Source organism: Mustelus asterias, chromosome 3 (assembly GCF_964213995.1).
Source record: "Mustelus asterias chromosome 3, sMusAst1.hap1.1, whole genome shotgun sequence".
NCBI lineage: Eukaryota > Metazoa > Chordata > Chondrichthyes > Carcharhiniformes > Triakidae > Mustelus > Mustelus asterias.
Genome location: NC_135803.1, coordinates 9,596,918 through 9,623,168, shown reverse-complemented (window position 1 = coordinate 9,623,168; position 26,251 = coordinate 9,596,918). Strand labels below are relative to the sequence as shown.

Here is a 26,251-nt window from a genome sequence, read left to right as displayed (position 1 = left end):
AGAAGACTCGAGTACAGGAGCGACTGCAGCTCTAAGGTCCCTGGTTCGACCACACTGCAGTATTTTCACCAGAGGGCTTTAGAGGCTGGATCGTTAAGTATGTTCAAGGCTGAGATAGACATTTAATTGGAAGGAGGTATTGTAAATTGGAAGGAGGTACTCTCGGGGAAATATACTGAAGAGAGGTGGCAGTTTTTCAAGGAATGTCTGTCTAGAGTTCTACAGGACAACGTTCTGAGCAGACAGGGAGGTGTTGGTCGGTGCACGAAAGCTGTGCGGGACCTAGTCGAGAAGAAAAGGAAAGCGGACAAAAGGCTCAGAGCTTGGCAAAGATAGGAATTTAGAAGAGTATACGGCTTGTAGGAAGGGACTAAAGAAGGAAATTAGGAGAGCCAGAAGGGGTCACGAGAAGACCCTGGCAGGTAGGATTAAGGAGAACCCTAAGGTGTTCTATAAATATGTGAAGAGTAAAAGGATGAGACGTGACGGAATAGGGCCTATAAAAGGTGAAGGCGGGAAAGTCTGTACGGAACCAGCAGAAATGGCAGAGGTGCTCAATGAGTATTTTGCCTCGGTTTTCACAGAGAAGGACCTGGGTGGATGTACTGCGGGCGTGCGGTGGACTGAAAGGATTGAGTATGTGGACTTTAAGAAAGAGGTTGTGCTGGAATCTTTGAATGGCATCAAGATAGATAAGTCGCCGGGTCCGGATGGGATGTACCCCAGGTTACTGTGGGAGGCGAGGAAAGAGATTGCAGAGCCTCTGGCGATGATCTTTGCGTCGTCGATGGAGACGGGAAAGGTGCCGGAGGATTGGAGGATTGCGGATGTGGTTCCTATTTTCAAGAAGGGGAATAGGGATAGCCCAGGTAATTACCGACCGGTGAGTCTAACCTCAGTGGTTGGTAAACTGATGGAGAAGATCCTGAGGGACAGGATATATGAGCATTTAGAGAGGTTTAGCATGCTCAAGAATACTCAGCATGGCTTTGTCAAGGGCAGATCGTGCCTTACGAGCCTGGTGGAGTTCTTCGAAAATGTGACTAAAACACATTGACGAAGGGAAGGCGGTAGATGTGGTTTATATGGATTTTAGCAAGGCGTTCGATAAGGTCCCCCATGAAAGGCTTCTCGAAAAAGTGAGAGGGCATGCTGCCCGGTGGATCCAGAACTGGCTTGTCCAAAGGAGGCAGAGAGTGCGTATAGATGGGTCTTTTTCTAAATGGAGGTCGGTCACCAGTGGTGTGCCCCAGGGATCTGTTCTGGGACCCTTGCTGTTTGTCATTTTCATTTTCATAAATGACCTGGATGAGGAAGCGGAGGGTTGGTAAGTTTGCTGACGACACGAAGGTTGGTGGGGTTGTGGTTAGTCTGGAGGGATGTCAGAAGTTACAGAGGGACATAGATAGGATGCAAGACTGGGCGGCCAAGTGGCAGATGAACTTCAACCCAGATAAATGCGTCGTGGTCCATTTTGGTAGGTCAAATGGGATGAAGGAGTACAATATAAAGGGAAAGATTCTTAGTACTGCAGAGGATCAGAAGGACCTTGGGGTCCAGGTCCATAGGACTCTAAAATCGGCCCCGCAGGTGGAGGAGGTGGTTAAGGCGGCGTATGGTGTGCTGGCCTTTATCAATCGAGGGATTGAGTTTAGGAGTCTGGGGATAATGATGCAGCTATATAAGATCCTCGTCAGACCCCACTTGGAGTACTGTGCTCAGTTCTGGTTGCCTCACTATAGGAAGGATGCGGAAAAGATTGAAAGGGTGCAGAGGAGATTTACAAGGATGTTGCGTGGATTGAGTGGCATGCCTTATGAGGATAGGCTGAGGGAGCTCGGTCTTTTCTCCTTGGAGAGACGAAGGATGAGAGGAGACCTAATAGAGGTGTATAAGATGTTGAGAGGCAGAGATCGGGTGGACTCTCAGAGGCTTTTTCCCAGGGTGGAAATCATAGAATCCCTACAGTGCAGAAAGAGGCCAATCGGCCCATCGAGTCTGCACCGACCACAATCCCACCCAGGCCCTACCCCCATATCCCTACATATTTTATCCACTAATCCCTCTAACCTACGCATCTCAGGACACTAAGGGCAATTTGTAGCATGGCCAATCAACCTAACCCGCACATCTTTGGACTGTGGGAGGAAACCGGAGCACCCGGAGGAAACCCACGCAGACACGAGGAGAATGTGCAAACTCCACACAGACAGTGACCCAAGCCGGGAATCGAACCCAGGTCCCTGGAGCTGTGAAGCAGCAGTGCTAATCACTGTGCTACCGTGCCGCCCCAATGTCTGCTATGAGAGGACACAGGTTTAGGGTGCTGGGGGGTAGGTACAGGGGAGATGTTAGGGGTAAGTTTTTCACACAGAGGATGGTGGGCGAGTGGAATCAGCTGCCGTCAGTGGTGGTGGAGGCGAACTCAATAGGGTCTTTTAAGAGACTCCTGGATGAGTACATGGAGCGTAATAGGATGGAGGGTTATAGGTAGGTCTAGAAGGTAGGGATGTGTTCGGCACAACTTGTGGGCCGAAGGGCCTGTTTGTGCTGTAGTTTTTCTATGTTTCTATTCAATCAGTAAGGGAATCAAGGGTTCTGAGGGATAAGGCACGAAAGTGGAGTTCAGGATTATCATATTAGTCATTATCTCATTGAAAGCAGGGCAGACTCGATGGGCTAAATGGGCTACTTCTGCTCCTACATTTTGTGGAATTGTTCAATTGATCATTTGCCCTCGCCCAAAAGGATTTAATGGCTCATCTGAAATGCAAATTCTGAAGTGGGACTTGAACCCACAACCTTCTGACTCGGGGTGAGTGTGCAACCGCTAAGCTGAGGCCACCACTGTTACCATTAAACTACTTTTGTTCGTCTCCTCACTTCCCTTCACTCCAAAACATTTTGAAGTGCTCCAACCTCCCATTTTCCCCGTTAACATCTGCTAAGACATGTTGATTTTTAACTTTAATTTAAAAAAAACAAATCAAACTTTTCTTTCTTGCACATAGCATTCTTAATGAATCTGGCTGCTGCATATCACGAGAAACACAAACTATATGTCAGATCTTTAACTGGTTTACAGTTACAGATCCCAAGATGACTTGTTCTTGTTTCTGAATATTGAAGGTATTTTCCCACTTCTCATTTATTCGTACGCAGGGGAATTCCTCTTTTGTCCCCAGTGGCAACATTAAGCACACCCTGATGAGGCACAGTGAAGCACAGTTTAAATCTCGTTACTTACACACATACAAAATCATTATAACTTACTCCAGTCTACATACAGCACCCTCTACTGGATCAGGGTTCCACCTTCATTGCCTGCCCCTGCAATTTATTATCTTGACAATGTTCTAAATTCTAATCTATAAATGCAGTCATTGATAAGGATCACTAATGATTAGCCCAAATGGCCAATCCTCATGTGAGAGCCCAGATGGAGTGTGCCAGGAGCTTAACTGGCACCATTATCACCAGCCTCAGTGCATGAGAGGAAAATCATATTTGACAAACATACTGCAGTTCTTTGAGGACATAACAAGTAGAAGAGATATGAACAAACCAGTGGATGTGGTGTATTTGGATTTTCAAGAAGCTTTTGACAAAGTCCTACATTAGAGGTTAGTGTGCAAAATTAAAACGTATGGGATTGAGGGTAAAATACTGCCATGGATCAAGAACTGGTTTGAAGACAGGAAACAGAGTAGAAATAAATGGGTCTTTTTCAATGTGGCATGCAGTGACTGGTGGGATCCCGCATGGATCAGTGCTTGGGCCCCAGTTGTTAACAATGTACATCAATGATTTGGATGAGGGAACCAAAAGTAATATTTTCAAGTTTGCTAACGACATGAAACTCGGTAAGAATGTCAGTGGTGAGGAAGCTGTTAAGAGGTTTCAAGGTGATTTAGACAAGTTGAATGAATGGGCAAATAGATGGCAGGTGCCATATAATGTGAGGTTTTTCACTTTGGGCAGAGATTATTTAAACGGTGATGGATTGGGAAACATTGATCTACAAAGAGACCGGGTGTCCTAGTACACCAGTCAATGGAAGCAAGTGTGCAGGTCCAAAAAGAAGCTGGGGAGGCAAATATATGTTGGCCTTCATTGCAACAGTACAGGATCAAGGATATCTTACTGCAGCAATAAGGGCCTTGGTTAGACCACACTTGGAGTATCATGTGCTGGAGTATTAACCAAAGGGCCATAGAGGCTGGTTCATTAGATATGTTCAAGGCTGAGATAGACAAATTTTTAACAGTAAAAGAATCAAGTGTTATGGGGATAAGGCAGGAAAATGGAGTTGAGGATTGTCACATCAGATTAGTCATGATTTCATTGAATGGCGGAGCAGACTCGATGGGCCGAATAGCCTACTTCTGCTCCTACATCTTATGGTCTTATGATACAGTTTGGTTTTCTTCTGATACAGTTTTTGTTTCCTTAACTAAGAAAGGATAACGTGCTATTGAGGGAGTGCAGCGAAGGTTCACTTGACTGATTCCTGGGATAGCGGGATTGTCATATGAGCAGAGATTGGGTCGACTGGACCTGTATTCACTGCAACTTACGAGAATAAGAGCGGATCTCATTGAAACGTATAAAATTCTGATAGGGCTGGACAGACTGAATGCAGAGGTGTTATTTCCACTGACTTGGAGAGGGTCTGGAGGGGTGGTCTAGAACAAGAGGTCACAGTCTCAGGGTATGTGGTAGACGATTTAGGACTGAGATGAGGAGAAATTTCTTTACTCAGAGGGTGCTGAATCTGTGGAATTCTCGATCACAGAAGGTTGTGGAGGCCAACTCATTGAATATATCCTATATTCTAAAGTGTCAAGGGTTATGGGGAGAGCGCTGGAGTATGTTGTTGAAATAGAGGATCAGCCGTGATCATGTTAGGTGACAGAGCAGGCTTGAAGGGCCAAATGGCCTACTTCCTAGTTTCTATGAAACCGAGTTGAGGGGAAAAATCAGAAACAAAAGAAAAGATGCAACATTTCACCTTGGAAGAGGTAATCCTCCGTGTTCTGATCTGGATTATCTGAGCTCCCCACTATATCAAAAGGTGATCGCCCTGCCATCATCTCGAACATCAGCACTCCCAGAGCCCACCAATCCACACTAAAACCTGCGGATAAAACAGATAACGATTTAAAACAACTTATAAACATAAAAAGAATCAAAACCATGTTTGCAATGAAAAATGTAATTTTGCTCTTGAATTTCATTTTCATTCCTCCACACTATTCTGCTATTCTCTTCAGAGTGCACTGGCAGGCAACTTGCATCCAATTCTCTTCCAGTACCATCCTTTAACTCACTGTTCAGAAGTAGATGCAGAATGGATCAGAATAACGCACTTAAACTATAATTTGGTGTCTCTCTCCGTAAGCAGTCAAAATACCTACCATCATGTGGTACTCTGGATTAAATTCCTCTCAGTTCTGCCTCTAGGATTTTATTGAAGTATGACTGTGGATGTTTTCACTGAAAGTGTCAGAACTAAAAGATATCCTTTAATCTAAATCAGAAGAGATGTGACAATAGGACACGTAGAAAATAATGGTAGGAATGGGCAAAGTCAACATGGATTTATAAAAAGGGAAATCATGTTTAAAAATCTGTTAAAGTTTCTTGACGATGCAACCAAAAGAAAAGGTAAGGGGGAACCAGTGGATATGGTATACATGGATTTTGTTTTTGCTATATTTAGTTTTCAGAAAGCTGAGCCCTTAAAGAAAATTAGAGCACATGGGATTGGGGTAATTTACTGGCATGAATGGAGAACTGGTTAACGAACAGAAAACAGAGTAGGAATAAATGGGTCATTTTCAGGTTGGCAGGCTGTGACTTGTGGGGTGCCACAAGGATCATGCTTGGACCCCAGATATGCACAATCTATGTCAATAATTTGAATGTTGGGATTAAAGTAGTCCTTCCGTGTTTGCAAATGACACAAAACAAAGCGGAAATGTGAGTTGCGAGGAGGATGTAAAGATGCTTCAAGGGGATTTAGAGGGGCTAAGCCAGTGGGCAAAAATTTGACAGATGTAATACAATGTGGAGAAATGTGAGGTTGTGCACTTCCGTCAGAAAAATAGAATACAGAGTATTTCATAAACAGAGAGATGCTGGGAAGTGTTGAACTTCCAAGGGACTTGGCTGCTCTTGTTCATGACTCTGAAAGTTAACATGCAGGTACAACAATCAAGGCGGCAAATTGTATTTTGGCCTTGATTTGAATCTCGGAGTAAAGATGTCTTACTGCAATTGTATAGAGCCTTGCTGAGACCACACTTGAAGTAGTGTGCGCATTTTGGTCTCCTTACCTAAGCAAACATATATTTGCCATACAGGGAGCGAAGCAAAGGTACACTAAGTTAATTCCTGGGATGGAGGGATTGTCCTATGAGAAAAAATTAAAGGCAACGGGCCTTTATACTCTGGAGTTTAGAAGGAAGAGAGGTGATCTCATTCAAACAAACAAATTATTACAGGGCTCTCTACAAGGTAGATGCATGAAGGATGTTTCTCTTGGCTCGGGGAATCTAGAATAAGGGGACTTAGTTTCAGAATAAAAAGGCAGGCCATTTAGGACTGAAATGAGGAGGAATTTCTTCACTCAGTGGTGAATCTTTGGAATTCTCTGCCTTAAAGAGCCGTGGAGCTCAGTCGTTGAGTATGTTTAAGAATGAGATAGATTTCTACATATTGGAAACATCAAGGGATATGGGGATATAGTGCAGATAAAAGCTGTTGAAGTAGAAAGATTCTGCATTAACTTATCTGACTAGAAGGGCTGAATGGCCTGCTCATATTTCTATTTCTTATGTTCTTCTTCCCACCTCAACCCCTTCCAAGATTTAAAAAAAATTAAGATTTCATCAGAAGATTAATCACCATTCATTGATACCCCAGTTTATTAAAAAAATTCTATTTCCTTGACCCATATGTGTGAACACATTTTGTGCATCACATTTAGGATTAACCAAACCATTTACAGGTTGAATATCCTTTATCTGTAAATCTGAAAACCAAACACACCCAAAAAGCAAATTTTTTTTTAAAACCTCATCAACCTTTAGCATGGGAAATCCATGATCTGAACTGACACCTAAGCCTAAATGAATCTCACCAACTGCACCCGACCTTTAACGCAGGAAGTCAAGTTGTTTGTCTGCATATCGACACTCAGAACATTCTTCTATTAGCAGAGCCACAGATGGCGCAATGGGTGGGAACATATTGCCGATACCCTGTATTTATTAGTCAGTGATATATCTTACTTTTCTTTTTCTTATTTACTTTGGAACATAGTTTGGGCATAAGCTATTGCAAGTAGACCTAGTCTTACACGTGGTATTCAAAAACAAAAATCAGCCCAAGGATTTCAGATAATGGATACTTCACCAGTTGTCACAAGGAAAGTTGATTGAAAAAATTTTTTTAAAAAATAAGTTTAGGTGATAAAAAACCCAATGAACTTTATAAACAAGCTTCAGGAAACAGCCTCATCAAGCCAGTACCTACTCACTGTTGGGGACTTTAAATGATTACACTCCTTGGGAACATAACCCAATCACAAGAAAAACTTTCAATAAAAACACAAACACACAAATACAACATCCAGTTCAATTCCAGGAAATTCAACTAATATTGCTCAGCTGGCATTATCATAGCTCCAACAGCATTGGAGGTATAATCTTTCACATGGTCACATACATTGTATTTACATAAAGAAGTTCAATTATGTTCTTAATCATACTTTGACCAAAGGTCTTTAAAAAAATATTCAAACAAAGTACTAACTACCGTGGCAGCAGTTGATTCCATGTGCCTAATTATTTGTATGTTTGAAAATTAAGCTAATTATGTAACCAATAATATCCATTATAGTATAGAATTATAAAGCACACAAGGTAACCATTCAGCTTATCATGCTTGCATTGGCTTTTGAAAGAGCTATCTGGTTGGTCTTTCCCCCCGTTTGTTCCCTGACACAGCCCTGCAAATGTTTTCCTTTTCAAATATATGTTCTATTTCCTTTCAAAAGTTACTATTGAACCTGTTTCCACAACCCTTCCAAAAGTGCATCACAGAACATAACTCACTCACTATCGATTAAATACTTTCAAAAAAAAAGCTGATATTCAGGCACTGGTGTCTGAACCACTGGTCAGCATTGTACACAATGCCAGCATTTAAAAATAGGTTGGCTAGGTGGCTGTAGAAATCGAACTAAGGGAATGGAGTAAGATTATGGGATTAGGGCTACAGTTGCATGGAGGATAAGCACCAGTATTGATTGCTTGGGTCAAAGAACCAGCTTCTGTATTGGAATAGTATGCAATACTTCACTGGGCGTTTGACAGAATACTCTCAAGATTATGTCATGCTGAAACAAAATTGTCAGTTTACTCTTACAGTAACACATTACGCGTTACACCCAGCATCAAATAATGAAATAGTGGGTAAATAACAACAAAAAAACTAACAGGAAAGATTTGAGTACGGGGCGGCACGGTAGCACAGTGGTTAGCACTGCTGCTTCACAGCTCCAGGATCCCGGGTTCGATTCCCGGCTCGGGTCACTGTCTGTGTGGAGTTTGCACATTCTCCTCGTGTCTGCGTGGGTTTCCTCCGGGTGCTCCGGTTTCCTCCCACAGTCCAAAGATGTGCGGGTTAGGTTGATTGGCCAGGTTGAAAATTGTCCCTTAGAGTCCTGGGATGCGTAGGTTAGAGGGATTAGCGGGTAAAATATGTGGGGGTAGGGCCTGGGTGGGATTGTGGTCGGTGCAGACTCGATGGGCCGAAGGGCCTCCTTCTGCACTGTAGGGTTTCTATGTTTCTATGTTTCTATGAGTAACACCTTGGGTAGCTGCAATCAAGCACAGAGGTTTTCTTTAAGAAAAAAAAGCTTAGTATTGTCCAAGTAATGTTCCGTTTTGATTTTGCAAGATGTCACAAAAGGGCTAGGATGCCCTACTTGAGTAGACAAGGGTTTATGAAGTTACAATAGATATTATACAAAAACAGTTTAATCCTATAGTTGTCATGCTGATCACTTATAATTTACTTTTGGCCCTTTGCTGTTTTAAGGTATAAAAATAACTTCTCTCCTTCCCTTCATGAACTTCCAATGCGATATACCTTCCTCATCTGACGAGGTGAGAAGATGATTTGTTCACTGTGCAGCTCTACAGATGGCCCAATTGAAAACACATGAAAATTGAAGAAGATTTAATGCTATGCTCTTCATAGCAGAGTCAGCACTTACAAACACAAACCTCCAAACTAGCACCTATCACTCTATTCACAAGTTGATTAACATAGAAAATAGATTTTTAACAGCTAGAATGCATTCTAGAATAAAGAACCACTAAAACACCATTACCATAATCCTCCCCTCGCAGGATCTCTGGAGCAATGTAATTGGGAGTACCGCAGAATGTGCTGGTTGTATCGCCAGGCCTCAGACCTTCCTATAAGTAAAGTGAAGGATTAATTTTAATCATAATTCAGTCGAGTACATCGGTAAATTTAACCAATTTTTTTCTGCCAATTGCTTTGTCACATTCTTTCAAGATAATGCAATCATAAGAATACAAAAAATACAGTATAGATTTCAATAATGGCTTTCTTCAGAACACTTTAAAAAAAAAATGCTATTGGAAATGTTCTCAGTCCTAAAAATTGTAATTCATTTGCAAATGTTTTTCTATCCTTCAGGTTCTGAGCCACCTTCTCTTTGCTTTCTTTTTCAGCCAAAATGTGGTTCTCAAGGCCTCATTTAAGTCACTACTAATGTTACTCCACAATAAAAGGGATGGAGAGGAATAGAGAAATGTTGCACAGTCAGGCAGACAAGTATCAGGCAATGATCACCTCCAATAAGACATAATCTATTCACCTTCCCTTAACATTCAATGCATTACCATCGCTGAAGCCCCAACCATCAACATCCTGGGGGTTACCATTGAGCAGAAACTGAACTGGATCAGTCAAATAAGTACCGCGGCCACAAGAGCAGATTAAAGGCTCGGAATTCTGCATTGTCCACCATTCAGCACAACATCATGGACTGAAGGACCTGTTCCAGTGCTGTACTGTTCTATATTCTATTTACAAGGCAGAAGTTAGGAGTGTGACAGAATACTTTCCACTTGCTTGGATGAATGCGGTTCCAAGCAAGTGGTTCAACATTCAAGAAGCTCAATACTATCCAGGACAAAACAGCCTGCTTCAAAGACACCACACCGCCATGTTAAATGTTCACACCCTCCACAACCGAAACACAGTGGTGGCAGTGTGTACCATCTGCAAGATGCACTGCAGCAACTTCTCAAGGCTCCATCGACAGCACCTTATACTACCTAGAAAGACATGGGCAGCATGTACGGGAACTTCACCACCTGCAAATTCTCTTCCAGGTCTCACACAATCTTGACTTGGAAACTGAATGTCGTCCTTTCTCTCAGTCGCTCAAATCCTTAAACATCCTCTCTAACAGCACTGTAGGTGTACCTACATCATGTGGCTCAAGAAAACAGTTCACCCCCACCTCCTCATGGGGAATTATGAATGGACAACAAATGCTGACTTCAACAGAGACGCTCACATCCCAAAAAGAAAACAAGGCCCACCTAATTACTCAAGATTGACTAGTACACTAGCAATTGACCTGACAAAGAACAGGAAAAATATGCACAAGAGGTCAAAGTAAATTCACACCAATTCAAAAACTGAACTCTCTGCATGCACCACACTCAAGCACTGGCTCATCTGAGCGAGCACTTTTTCAACTTTTAGTGCAAAATGGTTTTACCTTACACATTCCATAGTCAGTTAGTTTAATATGTCCTTCAGAATCCAGCAAGACATTGTCCAGTTTCAAATCTCTGTAAATGATCCCATGTTCATGAAGGTAGTTTAAGGCCAGACTGATCTCTGAAGAGTAAAATCTGCCACAAATGAAAAATTGTTCAAGTCTTTTGCAAAAACAAAATTGGATAAAATGAAAACATATCTAGCTAGAAAGTCAGTTTCATTTTTCTATCTCGTGTTTTCTTAACTAAGGGCATAACAACACTGATTGGCGAGTTCATAGTCACCCTTCTCTCAGTGTATTGAAATCAGTACCATGTCCAATTCATTCTATTCCAAACTTTCCAAAACTGTGGAGCTCATAAACCTCATAGGTCTTCATTTCCACCAACAATGTCTGATTTTTTGCAACCTATACTTGTTTCAGGTAAATACCACATCTTAATTTCCCTGATCTCCAGCCCTAGGCTTTTCAGCTTTGGTGGAGTCTTGCAGCATGGGTCTTTGTCTGTCAACTAGATTTCTCAGTTAACAAAAATCTCCAGTTCCCACAAGTTTAATCTTCTGAGCTCATTTAGTTTAAGAACGGAATACAGGAAAACCTGTACGAATGCATGCCCCCAAAACACAAACACCTGTAAAACATGAACACTTCTTGGCAGACCCAAAGTAATTAGCCTATGATATAAGCAGCAACTTGATGCTATGGGCAATACAAATAATGAAATGTAGACAACCTTCACAATCTACAATAGGAAATATAGGGCACACAGTTAAATATGTGGCTGAAACTGATTAAAGAAATGCTGGAATGGAGGTCCCTTTGTCCAGCAATGACTGTAGCAGAAAAATTGTTCCATCTCTGAAATCAAATTCCTGCATGGTTCTGTTCCAAGGTTTCTCTGCCACCATGGATGCCACATAAAAACTCTCTATTCTCCCTCAACCAGGAAGGTCAGGGTGAGATGGGACCTGGTGGGGGAGGGCCAGGGAGGGGGGCGGGGGGGGTGGTCATCGGAGCCAGGTTGGAGGGAACTGGAGGAGGCAATGGGGAGCCTGCATGGTGGGAGATAGATAGGTTCTTGATTAAAAAGGAGATCAGGGGTTATGGGGAAAAAGCAGGAGAATGGAGATGAGAAAAATATCAGCCATGATTGAATGGTGGAGCAGACTCGATGGGCTGAGTAGCCTAATTCTGCTCTTATGTCTTATGGGAAGGGACCTTGGAGAGCGGGTGCCCGGAGAGAGGACACCAGGAAAGCATTCTATTTTTGAAATAAATAGAAACCACAGTCCAATTCCTCTAACCTCGCATGTTCTTCTGGAAGCTTCCGTTGCCTCTGCATATGAAACATCAAATCTCCACCATTCACATACTCTATGACGAAAAATAGCCTGCAACAAAATAATTTAAATCAACCATCAGACAACTGCAGTTTTTTCCTTCACTGGATGAACAAAATCTTCAATTACACATTTTGTTTTTAAAGAGTCACTCCTTTGACTAGTAAAAGGAATGTACCTTTATAATTTATTTAAGAATTCAGAGCTACTGGGAGGTTGATGTGGATTGAAAAGAATTTAGAAAGCCAACTCATAAAATATTCACCCAAAGTCTTGGAACCTGTGTGAAGTCATCACTGCCATGTTTTACTCCAAACTACCATCCCACAACACTAAAGACAGTAATGAAAGTGAACACTAAGATCCTTAAAGAAAAATCATTCGCCACCATCAGGGCTCTTTTTTGAACAAATTAAACTAATTTAAATAATTAATCCACCCTAGGGAAGACACATTAGGCTTTATTTTGACTCCCTCCTCCAGGGAAGCTTGGGTGAGTTGTCGTATCCTCCCTGGCTCACTCAGGCACCACCACTGCGGATCAATCTAGCGATCTTCCTTTATCCGTAACCTACCCCCCAGGATTTCAATTTGATTTGATTTATTGTCACATGTATCAGTATACAGTGAAAAGTATTGTTTCTTCTGCACTATACAGACAAAGCATACCATTCATAGAGAGGGAAAGGAGAGAGTGCAGAATGTAGTGTTACAGTCATAGCTACGGTGTAGAGAAAGATCAACTTAATGCAAGGTAGGTTCATTCAAAAGTCTGATGGCAGCAGGGAAGAAGCTAGTTTTGAATCAGTTGGTACATGTCCTCAGACTTTTGTATCTTTTTCCCGATGGAAGAAGGTGAAAAAGAATATGTCCTTGATTATGCTGGCAGCTTTTCTGAGGCAGCAGGAAGTGTAGACAGTGTCAATGGATGGGAGGCTGGTTTGAGTGATGGACTGGGCTTCATCATGACCTTTATTGCAGCGTTGGACAGAGCAGGAGCCATACCAAGCTGTGATACAACTGGAAATAATGCTTTCTATGATGCATCTGTAGAAGTAGGTGAGAGTCATAGCTGACCTGCCAAATGTTCTTAGTCTTCTGAGAAAGTAGAGGCATTGGTGGGCTTTCTTAACTATAGCATCCGCCAGGACAGGTTGTTGGTGATCTGGACACCTAAAAACTTGAAGCTCTCGACCATTTCTACTTCCTCCCATGGATGTAGACAGGGGCATGCCCTCCACTACGCTTCCTGAAGTCAATGACTATATCTTCATTTTGTTGACATTGAGGGAGAGATTATTGTGGTCGCATCAATTCAACAGAATCTCTATCTCTTTCCTGTACTGTGTCTTGTTATTGTTTGAGATCTGACCCACAATGGTGGTGTCATCAGCAAACTTGAAAATCGAGTTGGAGGTGAATTTGGCCATACAGTCAGAGGCGCAAAAGGAGTATAGTAAGGGGCTGAGGACACAGCCTTGAGGAGCATCAGTGTTGAGGATGATCATGGAGGAGGTGTCGTTGCCTATCCTTACTGATTGCGGTCTGTGGGTTAGGAACTCTAGGATCCAGTTGCAGGGCGAGGAGCCGAGCTCCAGGCCACGAAGTTTGGAGATGAGTCTCATAGGGATAATTGTGTTAAAGTCTGAGCTGTAATCTATGAATAGGAGTCTGACATAGGTGTCTTTGTTGTCGAGGTGATCCACGGTTGAGTGCAGGGCCAGGGAGATGGCGTTTGCTGTGGACCTGTTGTGGCAATAGGCGAACTGTAGTGGATCCAGGCAGTGTGGGAGGCAGAAATTGATTTGTGCCATGACTAACCTTTCGAAGCACTTCGTAATGATGGATTTCAGAGCCACCAGATGATAGTCATTAAGGCACGTGCCTGGCTTTTCTTTGGTACTGGGGTGATAGTTGTTTCCTTGAAGCAGGTAGGGACCTCAGATTGGTGTAGAGAGGTTGAAGACACCTGCAAATACTCCTGCCAGCTGGTCCGCGCAGGACCTGGGTGCTCATCCAGGTACCCCATCTGGGCCAGTTGCTTTCTGTGGGTTGACTTTTGAGAAGGCTGCTGTGACGTCAGCAATGGTGACCTAGGTACAGGTTCGTCCGAGGCTTCTGCATTGGAGGGTGCGCTCTCGCTGACCCCTTGCTCAAAACGGGCATAGAATGCATTGAGCTCATTGGGGAGGGGTGCATTGGAGCCGGCGATTTTACATGCCTTCATTTTGTAACCTGTTATGCCTTGCAGACATAAGCATAAGAGAAAATCTGGAGGGAAGCATCCCTTTCAGTACAAAGATTCCAGGTTTCAGGCTGGTAGTTTATTCTTCTTTAAAATATAACCACTCTGTCCAATGTGATCTCTCTTCCAGTGTACCTTCTTTGTGCAATGCAGCATCTCGTGGAATGCCTTTTAAAAGGAACTCCAAATGTAGTTAGAATCTATGCTGCTCAATACTGCTTAGAGGCAACAACTCTGATCATCAGTCTCTTCCAAAATAAGGAATTCAAACATACTGGATTCATAGAATAGAATCATAGAATCCCTACCGTGCAGAAGAGGCCATTCAGCCCATCGAGTCTGCACTGAGTTCTCCGACAGATCTTACACAGGCCCTCTCCCCACACATTTCCCTTGGCTAATCCATTTATCCGACACATCGTGAGACACTAAGGGACAGTTTAGCATGGCCAATCCACCTAACCATCTTAAGACTGTGGAAGGAAACCGGAACACCTGGAGGAAACCCACGCAGATACAGGGAGAATGTGCAAACCCCACACAGTCATCCAAGGCCAGAATTGAACCCGCTCCCTGGTGCTGTGAGACAGCAGTGCTAACCACTGCGCCACCATGCTGCCCCATATATTAAATGTTCAGAGACCAGTTTGGTCACTATAGTGTTGACAGAAGCTATCATAGATGGTATACCATATTTAATTTAAACTTATCACGTTACAATAACAAGCATACTCAGTTCACAAGTGAAATTTTGAAATACAGGTGGTTACAAGTTAGTAATTTTAGGAAATTTGGATTTTAAAAGTGAGAGAGAACCCTTCACTCAAAGGGTAATAAAGTTGGGGAATAAATTATCAGGAAAGGTCACTCAAGTCCAAAGATGTGCAGGTTAGGTGGACTGACTGTGCTAAATTGTCCCTTAGTGTCTCAAGAAGTGTGGGTTAGAGGGGTTAGCCAATGGAAATGTGTGGGGGAGAGGGCCAGTGTAAGACACTCTGTCGGGTCATTGAAATTCATTCATGCAATTATCAGCTACAAACATTCTATGGAAAAAGTCAATCTTATTTTGAAAGTCCCTAAAACATCCCCAGTTCAAACTACAAAAATCATTCATCTACTATCTTTGCTCAGTGAGACAAACATACAAAGACAAACAACATAGCTGGGATACAGCTTTTGAAAACTTATCCCACCTGCTTTCAGTCTGGAAGCAGGAATGCAATCCCACTAGGAAGGGGTGATTTGATGCCTGCTCAAATACATGCTTTTCTGTCTGCACCCAATCAATATCCTGTTAAAATGATAGAAAAATTACATTAACTTCAGGTCAGACAAAATTTATATTTTACAATATGCTCTCCCCCTCCAAAAACATCAATACTGCAGCAATAAAGGGATCTCGATCTAAATATCATGGTAAAACAATATGCTGAAATATTAATATGCAGATATCATCAAATCACAAGTAACACACAAAAAAAAGAAAAAACAAGATAAAAATCATATTCAAATCATGAAAGCTGGGGCATGCAGAAACCAAATTTAAAAAATCACAAACCTCAGCATGGTAAAGTCATTTTTGAAATATAGCTAAATAAATATTTTAATTGACTTTAACATCAATGCAAGAGGATTAAAATGGGTAAATATTAGCTGAAACTGAAGAGCAAATTAATAAAACGAAATGACACAGAACACAATGAAAAAAGGGAACAGAGATGGGGTATTGAGATGGTGGCGTTCACATTTCTACTGCTAACGTTTTCTATTTTTGTCAATCAACAGATTATTATCTGCCTCCAGCATAAATATTACTTTAAGCACATGATTAGTAACACAGGGTCGTGCCTATAGACACTTGACTTGTATAGACAAAAAAACTCAAAGCACTGTCTCAAACGTAAACATCTTCCAAGTTTTCTTTGAAACTCATAAAACATCTTGGTCTCTGGATGGTCATGCCCTGGATGTAACCCAAAAGATGTGCTGAGGAAGCCGTTGGAGATCCCAACGCAAGGATTCTACAGTAACTGCCTGGGAAGTTTCTACTTCTGATGGGCAAATTCCCATCTTCCCTAGGACCCTCCAAAAAAGTCTCCCACTCTGAGTTAGAGTAGGAACTTTGGATGGCTCTGACTTACTTACCTGGATAGTTACACCCAGGAAATGGAAGACGACTGAAAAAAGAAACAGGTCAACTGTCCCAATTACCCCCAACATCTCAAAGACACTCACTGACCCTCCCCTATCCCCAATTCTCTGACTCCTCCCGCTCACCTTGACTGCAACACCCTAACCAACTGGCACGGTACCCACTTGCTTTACGCACACTCATTCATGAATGCTATTTAAATGTCCTAAAGCTTTTCACTGTGCTGGTGAATGAAGTGTCTAAAATGTAGGTGGAGGCACATGGCTTGGCTTCCCTTGATGATCCTACTCTGTAAAGGACTCCCCCAGAAAACGTACTCCCAGAAAGGCCCGATTTATAAAATCTGGGCCAGAAACGCAGAGCTGCATCTTAGTGTAAAAGAAAGGAGTAAAGTGGCAATCTGACAATGACTGTACTTCTTTGAAAAATTTGGTCCAATATTTGTTAACTGTGTCCAACTTTGACCACCATGACAGAAGAGTTTACAATACCTCTTAACAGACAGAAGCTCACTTGCAAGTAATGAACGCTCTCGATGGATACAATTGTCCTTTACTGCAAATCAAACTAAGGTTTCCTGAATTACATGAAAGCAGGCCAAAATACTGTGTAGATTCCTTAAAGTAAAATTCAAAGTAATGAAGAGCTGCAGACCAAATGTGACTTTTCTATTCCCTCATACCACTCCCCTGCTCCATCTGAAATCAACCAGACATCTGAATGATTGTTAACTCAGGGGTTTGGCAAAGAAAATATTCAAGGAATACTTCAACAGGAAATGCACCATGCAGCAGTCCCTCCCCTCAAAGAATGGATTCAATTAGCCAAGACTTACCATGAACATCATGCACTCTGGGTCTACTACAAATTTAAACCCGAAGTAGGAATTTTCCTTTCAAATTGAAAATCTGAGGCTCATTCCTTGGATTTCACTCCTATAGCATGATTTACAGTGAAGTTGGACGCACTCTGTATTCACTATCACATTATCAAAGAAACCACATTATTACACTCCATGCCAATGTGATTCAACAGCTTGAAGGCCAGTAAAGAAAATATGGATTGTTTCCAAACGACAATTAAAATAAGCCATTTGGATTAGTGAATCTTCTCAGCATAAGGTATGTGTATGGAGGATTTCCCTTGGCCAGAAAGTCAAGTAGTGCAGAATGTCTTTCTGCTTTGCAGAAATATACTGGGCTTGTTGCCACAATTGTCCTTGGTGATTCTGATCTCTGGCTTCCTTACAAACTAAACCCAATAAAAACGTACGAGACCTTCTTTCTTTTTAACTGTGGCATTGGTAAGCAACGAAACATTCCAAAATTTCTTCCATGTAATCCTTCAAAGATTTTGAAAATCGTAAATATCTCCAAGAATTTTCTTACCATTCAATTTTCAAAATGTTATCTGTTCCCAGTTCTACCTTTTCAGAATCTAACAACTAAAAATGCTTAAAAGTTTCTCACCTCATCATCATTAACCAGTTCTTTCTTCACAACTTTCATTGCGTAAATGCGTTCTGTCTTTTTCAGTCGGACGAGGAGGACCTTGGCGTAGCTGCCTCTTCCAATGACACGGATCAGATCGAAATCCGGAACACCTAAACTGGTGGGAGCTTTCCCGCTTTCCCTGCTGCTCATGGCCTGTCAGCAAAGACAGCAAACCAATATCAGTTTGCTTTAAAGGCAGCAAAACCAGGAATCTGAGTGATGATCTGAATAAGTTAGAGGCAGCAGGTCTATTCAACTGCCTCTTTTGCAGGCAGCCTCATCTACGTTTGCAAATTGCATTCTGAGCACATAACAGTCCCTCACTATTATAACTCTCAATGAATCCACCGACAAAATAACAAAATAAATCTTTGTTGACTATATTTTGACTATTTAAACTAAGTCTAGTCTGATCCAACATAACTGCTATGGTGAATTTATATTTGAAATAGTAATTGGGAATTCTCAAATTATAATTTTTAATGATGTTGCATTTCATCAGGAAGGAATCTAGGGAAATACATACATGTTGTAAACATAATTATGATCCAAGCAGTACTCCATTGCTTTTCTGTTATGCAGCACATCCACCTAAGTTTGAAGCACCCTTCAAATGCTTTAAACTAACAACTAAATATTTACACAGGATGAATGACACAGAACCAGGCCATTCAGCCCAACCAGTTCATGCTGGTGTTTATGCTCCACTTGAACTTCCATCCTTTCTTCATCTAAATCTACCATCATAACCATCTATTCCCTTCTCCTTTATACATTTCTCTAGTTTCCCCTTAAGTGCATCCATACTATTCACTTCAACTGTGTAGCGAGTTGCATATTCGCATCGCTCTTTCAGTTTCTTAGTGACCATCTTATATTCATGGCCTTTTTTATGGTCATCCTTACAAGAGGCATCATTCTGTATCCACTCTTATCAAAACATACCAAAAACATTTTAAATGCCTCTATTAAGTCACTCCATGACCTTTGTTCAAAAGAGAAGTTCTGAATTTACAAACATATCTTCCTACAAACGGCAATTCAGCTCCATAACAGTCATAGAATCATGCAGCACAGAAGGAGCCCAATCAAGCTCATTACTGGCCCTTGAAAGAGCAAATCAATGTTTATCACATACCTGTTCTCTGCCCAGAACCCTGCAAAATTCTATTTTTCAAGAATGTATCTCATTCCCTTTGCCAATTATCTTAAACCTGCGTCTTCTGACTGCTGATCCTCTTGTCAGTGGAAACAGTTTCTTCCTATCTACTTCAGCTATGTCAAGGGATGGAGAAGTTGAGTTGTTCTCCTTCGAGAAAAGAAGCCTAAAAGGAGATTTGGAAGAGATGTTCAAAATCATGAAGAGCCTTCATAGTGGAAATAAGGGCAAACTGCTTCCAGCAGCAGAGGGTCAGACGACACAGCTTTAAGGTGAATGACAAAAGAATCAGAGCCAACATGGGAATTTTGTTTTTTTACAAATATAGCAAGCTGATGTAATCTCGCGTGCTTTGCCTGAAAGGGTTCTAGAAACAGATTCATCAGTAATTTTAAAAAGAAAGTGCGAAAATACCTGAGGGGGAAAACATGGATGGCTAAGGGAAAGAGTGAACAAGTAGAACTAGGAACATAGCTCTGCTAAAAAGCTGACACAGGCACACTGCACCAAATTAGTCAATGATTCTATATTCTATGAAACCCTTAATGAGTCTCTCTTCCAAATCTCCCCCTAAGCTTCAATAAGCCTCACTAATTTCTTGAAGTCAATAATGGCACTGCGTTACTCAACTTGCAGCTTAAACAAAAATCATTGATAAAGTTGTAAAATAGATGCAAGAGAAGGACATTCAACACCAGCAATAATTCTTTGCAACCATTTGATGTTTCCCATCACTTCCCTCTTCACATACTGACACTAATATTGACTATCTGCAAGGGAACCTGAAGGTTAGTCTCTTTCTTTAATGTAGTTCCAGCTCTTAAGATGTTACAGTGTTTTAAAATGTTAACCGCCAACCAACACATAGACTTTGGTCCTGTACCTCTTTTTCCTCACCAACATGATCCAGGTTTTCTTGGCTGGAAGATTTGTATGGAATAACTGCGGAGAGCAAAGAACAAGACACATTATTACTCAAGATTTAAAAGGATAGGTTATTGTTAGGTATTAAATTGCTGGGGAAAAAAAAGAGTTCAAATTAAGACCATAAGACCATAAGACATAGGAGCGGAAGTAAGGCCATTCGGCCCATCGAGTCCACTCCACCATTCAATCATGGTTGATTTCAACTCCATTTACCCGCTCTCTCCCCATAGCCCTTAATTCCTCGAGAAATCAAGAATTTATCAATTTCTGTCTTGAAGACGCTCAACGTCTCGGCCTCCACAGCCCTCTGTGGCAATGAATTCCACAGACCTACCACTCTCTGGCTGAAGAAATTTCTCCTCATCTCTGTTCTAAAGTGACTCCCTTTTATTCTAAGGCTGTGCCCCCGCGTCCTAGTCTCCCCTGCTAATGGAAACAACTTCCCTACGTCCATCCTATCTAAGCCGTTCATTATCTTGTAAGTTTCTATTAGATCTCCCCTCAACCTCCTAAACTCCAATGAATATAATCCCACGATCCTCAGACGTTCATCGTATGTCAGGCCTACCATTCCTGGGATCATCCGTGTGAATCTCCGCTGGACCCGCTCCAGTGCCAGTATGTCCTTCCTGAGGTGTGGGGCCCAAGTCCTTATTAACATTCAATTGTTTATTGTAGAGATTGCTCATAGTCGGACTGGAAGTTGGAAAAACTCCCAAAGGGGATGCATTAAAAAAGCGCCCGTGTTGTTTATTGAAGATGTCTCCACCACATGCAATGGGCAATATAACGTGATGGTGTAAAGATTATTTAAATCAGTTAACAAAGAGGGGACTGCAGAATGTAATCCTGGGAAGAACAATTTTGTTAAAAATTACAACCTTATTCATTGGTTGCATGAAGAAATTGAGAAAATCAACACCATGAAGAATGCATGCACAAAAGTTTGGTTGAGCGTGACGTCAGATCTCATTGAAATAATGGACTTAAAGAATGTTGCTACTTATAAAAATCCATTTGTAAGTGTAGATACATCAGTGCGCTTTAGAGAGGACAGTAAAAATTCACATTGCAGCATGTGATAAAAGTAAATGAAACTCAATTTAAAAAAAACAAGAATGCTGAAAGAACACAAACTGCTCAAACTTGGTGTGGTTTATCCTAATTGTTCACATATGCTAAAGATATTCAAACTGCTGCAATTGTGATAAAAAAACAGAGAAAAAGGAACTAACAAAAGGGAAGCCCAGGCAGGATTTCTAAGACACCTGAATGCAACAATTAGAAACTTGAAACTTTATTTGGCATGGGCTTTGTCCAAATTCTTTTCTAAACAACATTTATGTACAAAGTATATTGCCAAAATGTCACCATTCCAGTCCCAAATCTGGTTCTGCAAGTTATGCAATCTCCATTCTTTGTTTAACAGAAATACAAATGATTTCACATCAACAAAGGAAAGGAAATGACGAACTGGTCCATTAAGCATGAACTATCCCATCATGGTGTAACTTACACACTAAATTGGCTATCTTTGCTTACATGCTGCTATTTGGCTCACTTCCAAGAGTAAAGAGAATCTAAGAAACAGGTGCAGCAACAGGCCATATGGCTTCTCGAGCCAGTTTCACCATTCAGTATCACTGTTGACTTTCTATATCAATTCCACTTTCTACCCTATCACATATCCCTTGTTTCCTTTAGTATTCAAATACTGATCAGTCTAGGATATACTTAATGCTTGAGCATTCAGATTCATAATCTTGAGTGAAGAAATTACTTATCTCCGAAATGGCTGATTCCACAACCTGGGTTTCTAACCTTTAGTCCTAGACTCTTCAGCAAGGGTTAAACAGCCCTAGGTATCTAGCATCCAAGCCCTTTCAGAATATAAGAAATAGAAGGTACAGAACATTTGGCCCATTGAGCCTGCTCCATCATTCAATAATATTACAGCTGATCTATCATGGCTTTAACTCCAGTTTCCTGTCTCCTCCAACCAACAACCTTGGACTTTCTTGTAGAATTTTAGACATTTCAAACAGATAATCTCTTACTCGCCGAAACTTCATCGAAATAGGCCCATTCGACCCAATCTCACCTCATAGATCAGCCCTCTCCTTCCCCCCCCACTCACCAGGTTTTCACTGACCTTTATTCTTCTGGGCCTTGCTGTCACAGCCTATTTTACACATATTATTTTAAATAGTTCTATTTACACTTATTATTCTTAAATAGTTCTAAATGACTTCAGTGGGCTTTGGTTTTCCAGCACAATTAATGTTGATCCTTCTTCATTTAAAATCATACACACAAACTCAGAGGGTTGGTTGTCAAAGAGCGTACTAATCAGCAACCCAACAGTGCTCTATTTAGTAAATAAAATGCTGGCAGGATTTGAACAAAGAAAATTACAGCACAGGAACAGGCCCTTCAGCCCTCCAAGCCTGCACCAACCAGGCTGCCCAACTTAACTAAAATCTCCTACCCTTCCGGGGACCTTATCCCTCTATTCCCATCCTATTCATGTACTTGTCAAGACGCCCCTTAAAAGTCACTACCGTATCCGCTTCCACTACCTCCCCCGGCAATGAGTTCCAGGCACCCACTACTCTGTGTAAAACATCTGCCTCGTACATCTCCTTTAAACCTTGCCCCTCGCACCTTAAACCTATGCTCCCTAGTAATTGACTCTTCCACCCTGGGAAAAAGCTTCTGACTATCCACTCTGTCCATGCCTCTCAATCTTGTAGACTTCTACAACCTCAACCTGTGTCGCTCCAGTGAGAACAAAACAAGTTTCTCCAACCTCTCCTCATAGCTAATGCCCTCCATACCATTTGATTGGATTTATTATTGTCACATGTATTAGCTATACAGTGAAAAGTATTGTTTCTTGTGTGCTATACAGACAAAGCATACCATTCACAGAGAAGGAAATGAGAGAGTGCAGAATGTAGTGTTACAGTCATAGCTAGGGTCAAAGATCAACTTAATGCAAGGTAGATCCATTCAAAAGTCTGACGGCAGCAGGGAAGAAGCTGTTCTCGAGTCAGTTGGTACATGACCTCAAACTTTTGTATCTTTTTCCTGACGGAAGGTGGTGGAAGAGAGAATGTCCGGGATGCGTGGGGTCCTTAATTATGCTGGCTGCTTTGCCGTGGCAGCAGGAAGTGTAGACAGAGTCAATGGATGGGAGGCTGGTTTGCATGATGGATCGGGCTACATTCGCGATCTTTTGTAGTTTCTTGCGGTCTTGGGCAGGGCAGAAGCCATACCAAGCTGTGATACAACCAGACAGAATGCTTTCTATGGTGCATCGGTAAAAGTCGGTGAGAGTCGTAGCTGACATGCCAAATTTCCTTAGTCGTTTGAGAAAGTACAGGCGTTGGGGGGCCTTTCTTAACTATAGTGTCAGCATGGGGGGACCAGGACAGGTTGTTAGTGATCTGGAGACCTAAAAATGTGAAGTTCTCGAACCTTTCTATTTCATCCCCGTTGATGTAGACAGGGGCATGTTCTCCTCTACGCTTCCTGAAGTCGATGACAATCTCCTTTGTTTTGTTGACAGTGAAAGATTATTGTTGCTGCATCAGTTCACCAGATTCTCTATCTCATTCCTGTACTCTGTCTGATCATTATTTGAGATCTGTCTCACTACGGTGGTGTCGTCAACAAACTCAAAAATCGATTGGAAGGAAATTTGGCTGCACAGTCATAGGTGTATAAAGAGTATAGTAGGGGGCTGAGAACACAGCCTTTTGGGGTACCGGTGTCGAGAATGATCGTGGAGGAGGTGTTGTTGCCCATTCTTATTGATTGTGGTCTCTGAGTTAGGAAGTTCATGGTCCAGTCGCAGAGGGAGGAGACCATTTGCCCCATCACGCCTTCAATGGCTCTCTAAAAGCACTATCCATTTAAGAGTAGGAACTGCCCCATTTTCCCATTTTTCAAATATTTATCCATTTCCATCTTTAAAGCAGTTTTCAGTCTCCTTCTACCACTGTGTCTGGAATGATGCTCGATATATTAATACTCCAGTGGTAAATGGGATGGACAATGATGCAGGAGAAACAGAAATGACACAACAAAAGTAGAGAAGGGGCGGGAAGTAGCTGAAGCACTCAACTCTCTTAAGAATGGCAGCTAATGGAAAGGCAGCATCCAGCAGTGTAAAAGTAGTTCAGGCCCAAGGAGAAGCAGGGAGAAGATTGAAAGAGAGAAGATAAGAAGAGGGAAATACTGTTTAACTTCTAAACCTCATCCAGGAGCCTAAATAGGCAGATAGAACCTATCTACTAGCCGTGATGAAAGGGTCAATTGAGTAAACTGACTTGAGCTGGTCTTGCTGTACCTGGGCTTAGCTCGTCCCTCTCTGCAGAACATACAAATTCAGACATTACTCTGTGCGACTAGCACTGGAGTGTGACTTGGAACAGAAGTTTGGTGAAAAGAGGAAGTTGAGTGAGGAGGAGGGGAGGAAGGTACTCCCTTGCTCTTTCTAATTTTTTCAATCTGCAGGAATTGGGTTCCGCTCTACTACAGGGGAGGAGCTGTGCTGCTGGTGAGTATCTGGTGTATATCCCATAAGTGGTATTTTCCAAAGTTAAAATAGTACTGGAGTTTGTGACAAGATTATAAATATTTAAAATAGATAACTGAAAATAACTAAGTAATTAAAGTTCATAAGTATGGCAGGGCAGGTGATGTGTCAAAGTTGTAGCATGTGGGAACTCATGGATTCCAGCGTTATCAAGGGCAAGCATGTCTGTAGTAAATGTCTGTGGCTCGAGGAGCTTCGGCTCAGAGTCACTGAGCTGTAGACTGTTGCGGACACTGTGACACATCAGGGAGGGTGAGAGTTACCTGGACGCTTGCTGCAGGAGGCAGTCACGCTCCTTAGGATAGAATCTTCTGGTTTTGAAAGTGGTCAGGAACAGGAAGGTATGACTGCAGCTGAGGCAGGTAAGGGGACCGAGAGGGCAGGAGTACCAGTCTCTGCAATTGCCCAACAGGTTTGAGGTTTCTTTCAGCTTGTTTGGATGAGCATGGGGTATGCAGAGTGGAAGATCTAGCTGACCATAGCACTGTGGTACAGAATGTCATTCAAGAGGGGGGAAGCACACAAGAATGCAGTGGTAGTAGGGGCCAGTATAGTGAGGGGATTGACACTGTTCGCTGTAGTAAAGAATGAAAGTCCAGATGGCTGCGTTGCTTATTTGGTGCCAGGGTTCGGGACATTTGCTCTGGGTTGGAGAGGAACACGGTAAGAAGTTTAACAACACCAGGTTAAAGTCCAACAGGTTTATTTGGTAGCAAAGGCCACAAGCTTTCGGAGCCTTAAGCCTCTTCTTCAGTCTCACCTGAAGAAGAGGCTTAAGGCTCCGAAAGCTTGTGGCTTTTGCTACCAAATAAACCTGTTGGACTTTAACCTGGTGTTGTTAAACTTCTTACTGTGTTTACCCCAGTCCAACGCCGGCATTTCCACATCTTGGAGAGGAACCTACAGTGGGAGGGGGAGGATCCAGTGGTCATGGCCCATTGAGGTACCAAAGCATAGGCAGGGCAAGAATGGAGGTTCTGCATAGTCAGCATGAGGACCAAGGCACCAAATTAAGAAGCAAAATCTCACAGGTAATAATTTCTGAATTATTACTTGAGCCACAAATTGGCACAGGACAAATAAGATTAGAGAAATGATTGCGTGGCTCAAAGACAAGTGTGGGAAAAGTGGGTTCCAGTTCACGGGCACTGGCATCAGTACTGGGGAAAGTGGGACTGTACCATTGGGATGGTCTGCAGCAGAGTGCTGCAGTTGATGTTCTAGTGAGTCACTTTAGAACTAGGGAAATAGAGAGTTTTAAACTAAATAATGGAGACAAGACATTAATTTGGGAAGATGTGATATACCAAAGAGTAGAGACGAGAGATAGGTACTAATATGGGAAACGATAAACAGACCATGGCAGCGAGAGATTGCAGAGCTCTGAGGTGCAGAGGGATGTTGGTGTCCTCGTGCTTGAATCACAAAAGGCCTGTGTACAGGTATAGCAAGTAATTAGGAAAGTTAATAGAATATCATTTATTGTGAGGAGAAT

General features: G+C 42.0%; 1 protein-coding gene across 2 annotated transcripts in view; it reads right to left on the bottom strand.

Annotated features, from left to right (window-relative positions):
• The window catches only part of prkci (protein kinase C, iota), a 107,854-nt gene that overhangs the window by 26,201 nt on the left and 55,402 nt on the right, over positions 1-26,251 (bottom strand). For both annotated transcript variants that reach the window (XM_078204700.1, XM_078204701.1), the window contains 7 exons: positions 20,110-20,168; positions 18,044-18,220; positions 15,616-15,713; positions 12,142-12,228; positions 10,835-10,970; positions 9,404-9,491; positions 5,012-5,137 (listed from right to left, as the gene is read on the bottom strand). In XM_078204700.1, the coding sequence (XP_078060826.1) occupies positions 5,012-5,137; positions 9,404-9,491; positions 10,835-10,970; positions 12,142-12,228; positions 15,616-15,713; positions 18,044-18,220; positions 20,110-20,168 (771 nt within the window). The remainder of the gene's footprint in view (positions 1-5,011; positions 5,138-9,403; positions 9,492-10,834; positions 10,971-12,141; positions 12,229-15,615; positions 15,714-18,043; positions 18,221-20,109; positions 20,169-26,251) is intronic.